General features: G+C 46.3%; 1 protein-coding gene across 1 annotated transcript in view; it reads left to right on the top strand.

Annotated features, from left to right (window-relative positions):
• The window catches only part of KIAA0368 (KIAA0368 ortholog), a 57,363-nt gene extending 49,399 nt beyond the window's left edge, over window positions 1-7,964 (top strand). Inside the window, exons 39-49 of the mRNA XM_009882128.1 lie at window positions 567-658; window positions 768-834; window positions 1,059-1,250; window positions 2,369-2,577; window positions 3,054-3,097; window positions 3,673-3,865; window positions 4,473-4,617; window positions 5,234-5,339; window positions 5,496-5,584; window positions 6,770-6,841; window positions 7,692-7,964. Of these exons, the coding sequence (XP_009880430.1) occupies window positions 567-658; window positions 768-834; window positions 1,059-1,250; window positions 2,369-2,577; window positions 3,054-3,097; window positions 3,673-3,865; window positions 4,473-4,617; window positions 5,234-5,339; window positions 5,496-5,584; window positions 6,770-6,841; window positions 7,692-7,831 (1,349 nt within the window). The 3' untranslated portion in view covers window positions 7,832-7,964. The remainder of the gene's footprint in view (window positions 1-566; window positions 659-767; window positions 835-1,058; window positions 1,251-2,368; window positions 2,578-3,053; window positions 3,098-3,672; window positions 3,866-4,472; window positions 4,618-5,233; window positions 5,340-5,495; window positions 5,585-6,769; window positions 6,842-7,691) is intronic.
• Window positions 7,965-8,199: the final 235 nt, after the last annotated feature.

Raw genomic sequence — 8,199 nt, 5'->3', positions numbered from 1 at the left:
TTGGAGCAGACTAACAATGCCTGCGTTAGTGCAGCACTATTGATAAGCACTTTTTCCTTCAACTTGAGCTATGGGACAACCATAAACAGGGACTTTGCTTCCTTGGGTCTTAGTCTTCTCTTTACAATTTATTGTGATTTGATAGTAGACAGAGGGTTACCTTTCGATTGCAAAATAGAAATAAAGCTGAAAGCGCGATCAGCTGGGGTGCTCAGGTACACGAACATTATGGATGGGGCTTTGAGAAACCTGGTCTAGTGAGAGGTGTCCCTGCCCTTGGCAGGGGGGGTGGAACTAGAGGATCTTCAAGGTCCCTTCCAACCCAAACCATTATATGATTTTATGATTATCAGTCAAGGTGCGCAGGCTGAGGCTGGCACACCACTAGCTTCTGCTGAGCCTTGCTGTGTTACACTGTGCACTTGTTTAAACATAAGGACCAGACAGACCTATAACCCCACAAACATGCAGTGAGGAAAAATGCATAAATTCAGACAATCTAACGAAATGCAGGCTATTGTAATTCTTGCCACAGCAATAAAAACATGCTACTTCTTTTCCAACAGGCAAACTTATGAGTGCTTTACTTAATGGCCTCACTGATCGCAACAGCGTGGTACAGAAGTCTTTTGCCTTTGCTATGGGGCATCTAGTCCGGGTGAGTTGGGGTTTGAGATGATTCTAGGTTTTATTTTGCTTTTTTGTTGTTGGGTTGGTTTGGTTTTTTTTGAAGTGTTTGAGTAATTTGAGTTTCTTCCCTGTTACAGACTTCCCGGGACAGTAGCACAGAGAAGCTGCTGCACAAACTCACCAGTTGGTACATGGAGAAAGAAGGTATGTTGCTTTTGGGGTGTTCAGTTACAGAATACAGTTCCTGGTGATAGCAAAAGCTGGTGAAGAAACATTTCTATATTGTGATGGTTGGTTCCACTGGCTGAATAATTCCCATGCATCATTATACAATACTGTGCATTTCTCTGCTTCCCAAAAGGCAGAACAAGCTGCTAAAGGAACATCCTGCTTCCCAGTCATAACGTGTGCTTGTTTTGCTCCTTCAGAGCCAGTTTACAGAACAGGCTGTGCTTTAACTGTGCATGCAATGGGCCGCTACAGTCCAGACGTAGTGAAGAACCATGCCAAACACGTGCTGCCATTGGCTTTTCTTGGCATGCATGAGGTTCCCGATGAAGAGAAAGGAGAGAAGGAGAATGCTACTCTGTGGACTGAAGTTTGGCAGGAAAATGTACCTGGTAAGTTGCATTAAGAGTGGTAAAAGCTTTCTGGAAAGCATAGGGCAAGAAATATCATGCTTTCTGGAAATCCATTTTGGAAATACAGAGTTCTCATGGTAAGAGATTTGGGAAGCTTGTTTCCATTTTCCTTATTGCTAAAGATGTCCTGTATGAATTTCAGCAGGTTATTTTCTTCGTGGCTATTTAAAATAATTAGAGGTGTTGATCGCTAAGGATACACAGGCACAGTCAAGTATTTTAAGACTGTGAGGCACTGAATGCCACTCTAATATGGCCCTGATTGTGGCGCAGATAGCCGGACATCTTTGGAAATGTGGATGCCTGCTGCACACTCTGAAGTTACAGGGGACTTTGGCCTATATCTCAGTTTGGAGATCTCTCTGGTGATGCCTGTGGTCTCAACTTCAATGAAAGAATCTATGCTATAGAAAGACTATTTTACCATGCTTTCTGTCTGTAGAGGAAGATATGGATGCATGGTGAAATGGTTTTGCTGGATCCTTCTCTGACCCAATTTCAGATCTGGTCCCTCAGTCATAGAATCATGGAATGGTTTAGGTTGGAAGGGACCTTGAAGATCATCGAGTTCCAACCCCCCTGCCATAGGCAGGGACACCTCCCACTAGACCAGGTTGCCCAAGGCCACGTCCAGCCTGGCCTTGAACACCTCCAGGGATGGGGCCTCAACAACCTCTCTGGGCAGCCTGTGCCAGTGCCTTAAAACTTTTCTGGAGTTTGTGAAAGCAGCTGCAAAAGGGTTTTCCAGTGACCTGTTCTTGTGAAAAAAAAAAAAAAAAAAAATTAAATTATACTCCTTAGAAACAGGCTAACACAATGTTTAGTGTCTGCCACATGGAAGGATTGAGATAAGCTCTTTGTCTATATTTATGCTAACGATTTGCTTTGGAAGCATCTAGAAAACAGAACCCAACTTCAATCAGCCTGAGGGGTATTCTTCACCCCTTTGCCTGAAGTAGGCCTTTCTGATATCTTTCATGGCCAAAAAAAGATAAATCTATAACTGCTTTTTTTTTCTTTTTTTTTTTGTCTTTTTAAATATCAGATTTTTGTTTGTTCTGAGGCAAAATTACGGTTTTCCTCTGTTTGACACGCAGGTACTCAGGGCGGCATCAGACTGTATATGCAGGAGTTGATAACCATCACCCAGAAGGCTCTGCAGTCCCAATCCTGGAAGATGAAAGCCCAGGGAGCAGCTGCTATGGCATCAATTGCCAAACAGGCAGGCTCCCTTGTACCGCCGCATCTGGGAATAGTGCTCTCTGCACTGCTGCAAGGTCTGCCAGGGAGAACCTGGACTGGGAAGGTAAAAAACGAACTGGCACCTCATGGATCGCTGTGAGCACCAGCATGTGGCCCTCAAGCTAAGACATGCAATGTTCTGTGCTGCAGAGCAGCACGTGTAGGAACTCTGGCTTAGGGAGTCTGTCTTTTGCCCTGCATTTAGCAGATACAAAAATGACAGGGAAGATAAGTGGGTGGACTTTAGATTGCTTCCCACTTAGACTTCTCCCACTGCACCATATTCTAGCCTTGAGGGGTACTGCCTTGTGCTCAGAGGCGCTGCCAGGCTCTGTTCCACTGCCCGTTCAGTGCAGATGGAAAGCAAAGTCTGCAGCCTCTACAGCAGGAGTGGCAGGAGGCAGGCTTTGCTTCTCTAGGCTGGGGTTGTAGGCATGTTTCCCACTTTCGCAGTGGAGTACAGAGGTTTCCCCTGTGCGGCAGGACTGTGCCATTTGGCTGTGCAGCATTTCTCAGCGTTATCTGTTTTACTCGTTGCAGGAGGAGCTGTTAAAGGCCATTGCCAGTGTCGTCTCTGCATGCAAGTAAGTGTCTTGAAAGAAGTGGTACTCTCAGGATCTGGGATCTCAAAAAGGAGGTTGTTGCACAGTGTTGTCGCCTGTCTGGTGCTAAGGAGAGTCTAGAAAGTTGTGAACACCATCCTGATCTCCCATCAGCATGTGAGGAGTCTCTCTCCACTCTGCTTGTCAATGTGTGGGTCACTGGTGAGAGCTGGGAGGGGAAGTGATGCTTCAGAGGGACCTGCAGAGGTAATTGGTCGATTTAAGGCAAGGAAGAGGATGTTGAGAGGCCAGAATTGCTAAGAGGCAAGATATGCTAAGGGGAAGGATGGACACCTGAAAAGGGAAAAGAGAGGAAGAGGTAGAAAAAGAGCGAGGGGGGAAAGTGCATGGGAAGCATATGAGGAAAGACAGGAAAGAAAAACAGGGAAAACAGACAGGGTAACAGCAAAGAAGAGCACCAGAGTCTAACTTTAGTTACAATTGTTGGTAGGCAACTCTGTACCTGGACACAGGAATTACTTCCTATCTGTGGGAAGCGTGATGTTTGGGAAGGGATTAATGTGGGTCTGATAGTTTTTGTGTGCATTGTGTTTCAGTGCAGAGCTGCAGAAGTCAGCGCCCGGCCAGCCCACCATCAGTGATATTGTCCAGGCTGTCGTGAAAGAATGTCGGAAAGAGAACCTAAAGTATAAGATGGTGGCACTGCGCTGTGCTGCTGGGGTGCTGCAGGCAACAAAGGAAGACCGGTTCCAGGAGCTGGCAGATATCGTCTTTCCCATGATAAAGAAGGTGACAGTTCAGCTTCTTGAGTTTTCCCTCTTTCAAAGCAGAACACCCAAGTGGTGACAATCTGTCTGATGCTGTTAAGTACGCGCCAGGCTTCTGCCCAGAAGGCTGCTGATGTGAGGAATACCCCACACTCAGCCAGATCCTTGGTGAGCCCTGGGGGAGTTTTCCCTGTGCTGCCCAAATCCTAAATTAGCCCACAACTGTTCTCTAGGCAGTCCTTCCTGTGGTGTCCAGCACTGCCCTAATACAGCATTAAAAATTAATTCCTGGCTGCTCTACAGGCAGCAGGTGACTCCTAGGAAGCTGTGTAAAGTGCTTCTGTTTAGTATCATCTGCAGTGCTTTGCAGCTCTGCAAGTGGGACTCATTAGCACAGGGAGATTTTTGGATGCAAGGCCATGGAGCCTGCTGTGCGCTTCTGCAGGCTGCCCATAGCGCCAGAGCTACTGGTGGCCAAGGGGACCTGTGCTCCGTCTGTATGGAGGCACTGACTGGGTACAAGGACTGGTGTGCACAGACTGCAAGGAAAGACTGAATTGCACTGAAGCCTGTGGCGAGCCTGCCCTCATCCTTCTGTCGATCATACCTTCCCCCCATGGCCTCCGCAGAACTCTCTTGAGAGCATGGGCACGGGTTTCCCAAAGCATGACGAAGAGGACGAGGACATGAGGGAGAAAGAGGTGCAGATGGAGTCCCTGATCTGTGCCTTCGAGACCCTGGGCAAAGCCTGGCCAAGGAGCCCAGAGACACAGCGTAAGTCAGCTAACTGTGTTGAGTGAACTTTTTTGGCTCTTAACTGTTTCTTCTTAAAATGAAAAGGGGGAGGAGGGATGGATGTGGAGATCGCGTGTGGAGTGGGGAGGCTTTTGAGGAGTGCAGGATCTTGCTGCTGGCAGCTTGCAGTATCTTCAGCGAGAAAGCTGCCCCAACAGCTTTCCCACGGAGTAGCCCATCCTTGGGGCAATTGCTTCACAATTGTCTTAAATTCACGTCACCAAACTGTTGAGTTTGTGGAGATACGCAGGATGCCCGAGGTGGCTTGCCTAATCAAAAGCAGCCTAGTTCTGCTGCTCACATTTATGTTTGCATCAAAGCTGGTACAAGGTGGAGAAAATGGGTATATCTGGAAAAAAAACCCAGGTTGCTTCTGTTAGCGTGCCAAAATGTGCAATGCAGCTGTTTATCTTCCAGTGTTTGTTAATGAGAGTGTTGATGGGGTGAAGATTGTCAGGGTCACTTGATGTTGACTTGCTCCTATGCAGTGACTGGCTTGAGGTCACTTGGAGAGGAGCACCTGGCAGACACAGTAGGAAGTGTTTCCTTCTGGCTTTCCCTGTGGTAACACAATGACATCCTTATTTTTCTGTAGGTTGCTATCGGCAAGAGTTTTGCAAGTTAATGTGTGACCGTCTGAAACTCAGCACATGGAAAGTGCAGCTTGGAGTGCTACAAGCCATGAACGCTTACTTTCAAGGGTAATTCTCCTTTCTGCAATCCACTTCGATGATGTTTCTTTTCTTTTTTGTTTCAAACTGTTCGATGAAATTGAGGATGACACTGCGTTCTCAGAAGTTGAGCAGACTTCTGTCCCAGTGATGCAGGGTGTCTGACAGTGTTTTTGCATTTAACAGGCTAATGCTGTTTGACGAGGAGCACTCAGACCCTGTGGCTTTGACAGAAATCCTGTTGGAAACCTGTTCATCTATCACCCATTCTTTAGGTAAATGGACTTTTCCTGGTTTGTGATCAATGATGAATTGCTTGTCAATACATTCCTCCTCTGGGGGTTGGCTGGTAGAGGAAGTGCAGAATAAGCCCTAGCTGTCAGAGATGACATTTTTCCCTTCCTTGCACTGTGCTGTGGTAATTCTGATTTTGCTGTAGCTGTTGAAGACAGTACTATGCAGGGTGCTGTGCAGTGACAAGTAAATTCCTCTGATGCGAGAGCTTTGAAAGGGGAGGTAGAGGTGGACAGCAGGCAACCTCTCAGGAGTGCAAACTGGAAATGTAGTAATTTTCTCCATGCAGAAGATAAACCCCACCTCATCAAGCTATTATTGATTTAATGAAACGCAAGCTCTCTTCCACAGTTCAGACTTCTTGGATACATACGCATTGGAGAGACCCAAAGTTTTCTCAAACAGCCAGTGCATGAAGCTCCAAGGCTTTGAGGCAGTCTGTGCTCTCCCTGAGCAGAGTGCCCATGGGGCTGTAAGTGCTACCAATGTAATGTTGACAGTCATGGGACTGCTTATTACTTTGGTAGTGTTCCCACTTGTCCTGTGACTGTAACAGTGCCTCAGGTCTCCTAACACCTCCACGTGGCTCTTGTTTCTGGTATGCCTAAAGGCAACACCTACTTCAGAGCTAGCTATAAATCCAGAGACCCCTTAGGGGAAAGCTTCTTTTAACTATCAGTCATCCTGCAATGAGACTTTAATAAGATTTTAGCTCAGGCGAACACATAACTTTTCGTGACAAGCTTGTGCTTGATGGCATAGGGTTTATATACCCTCACTTAATGCTTCTTGTTAAAATTTGTATGGTTTGTAGCCATTACAGCTTACCAAAAGAACAGTCGGTTATGCACAGAAGTTGTGATCACATTGCAGCTATGTCAGCGTTGTTCCCTTTCAACACGTCTGAGGAACAGTAGCGCTGCAGTAGCTATTGCAGAGGTGACGCTCAAGGCCTGGTCGCCTTCTCAACCTCTAGTTGGTCACTTTCTGCCATTCAGATGTGTCCCATTGGGGAGCACTGCAGACTGACAGCACAAACGAGCTCAGTGAGCACCACAAAAGTGGTCTGGAGACCACGGTGGTGACTGCTGTTTGTACAGTTAGTGTGCCTTTGGTTCTCAACGTGGTTGTGGGGTTTTTTGTTTGTTTGTTTTTTAATCCCTTAGAAAACAAAAGCTACACGTCCATAAGAACAGAAGCTTTGTCTGTGATACAACTGCTGCTCACCAAACTGCAAGGTGAGACTTTTTGCTTGCCACCTGGGAGAACCACTGTTCGGTAAAGAAGGCACCTGGCCGTGTGGCCTGGAACCCTGGGGAGATGGCATTACCTTCTGCTTGCAGCACGGGGTGATTTCGGGGCGGTGGGGACTTGGAGTTCTGTGCTTGGTGACTTAGGAAACTTGGAGAGGGCATGAACTAACTGTGGATAAAATCATGGCCTAAAGTACTGTTGGATACTCCTTGTGTGAGGAAAATGTCCATCACGGAGTGTTCCATGGGAAGCACACAGGACTGTCTGTAGTCTGATTCTGCATTATGTGCAAGCTCCATAGAGGGGAGAGCTCCTCTTTGTGCAGAAGAGTCATTTTTACCCTTTCAGTGCCAAGTTTAGTTCTTTATTGTTAATTTAGGACTTAAGCCTTGCAGAATTTATTTCAGAGAATGAGTCTGCTTGGGTCTCAAGGTCGTGTGTCTGCGCTTGTTCTGTAGCAAATGGTTTCTCTGGATTTCTGTTATGCACCTCACGTTTCCTTTATTCTAGTAAAAATCTTCCATTACATGAAGCAGTTCTGAAGTGGGAAACGTGGTTCTTCGGGCCCTTGTTCTCCCATGCTGCAGGCCTAGGCAATCAAGCCTAGTCTAAACGGGCACGACTCCCTGTGCAGGAGGCAGCAGGTGCACCCGAATGTCCAGCTGAGTTTGCCTCCTCAGTAGCCTTCTCCTGGACAAGCAGCATGGACTGCAAGTGAAATGTTGCAGCAATTGCTCTTTCAGCCTCTCTGGGGATGGAGATGGCCTGTTGTCTTTTTTTTTTTTTTGGCATTCTGGTATTCATGTCCAGTGTCTCTGTCTTTTATCTACACAGAAGCTCAACAGTGGGAAAGCCTGACGCCAGAAAGCAGAGAGCACCTCATTCGTTCGTTGGCTACGATGGCGACAGATAGCAGGCCTGAGCTACAAGAGAAGGCATTTATATTGAAGAAGACACTTGAAAATCTTGACTAAGTTGTAAAACACAAACTACAAAGTGCCATGTAAAACAAAAACAAAAAAGTGCAGTGGTCTGAAAACCAAGTGGGAAAATGAAGATTACTCTGTAGCATGCATCATTCCTGGCCAAAATAAAAAATGCCTTAAATTCTTTTCCCCGTTAATGTTATTTTTACTCTTTAAAGCTGATGGTTAGTTGTTTTATCAGTAAATACCTCTAACGATCTGCCCTAGAATGTTTGTAAGTGTGCAACCTAAAAAATGTTGAGGGCAAGTTGCTTTTTTTTTTCTTTTAATCGGCAAAAGAATGTTACTCAGATCCCCTTTGTCCTTCAAAGGAATTGCTGAAAAAACACCAGCAGAGGAAGTGAAAAGCTATTTGG

This window comes from Charadrius vociferus, unplaced genomic scaffold (assembly GCF_000708025.1).
Source record: "Charadrius vociferus isolate BGI_N301 unplaced genomic scaffold, ASM70802v2 scaffold693, whole genome shotgun sequence".
NCBI classification, from domain to species: Eukaryota; Metazoa; Chordata; class Aves; order Charadriiformes; family Charadriidae; genus Charadrius; species Charadrius vociferus.
Note: the sequence above shows the minus strand (reverse complement) of the source record. Positions and strands in the feature narration are given on the sequence as shown.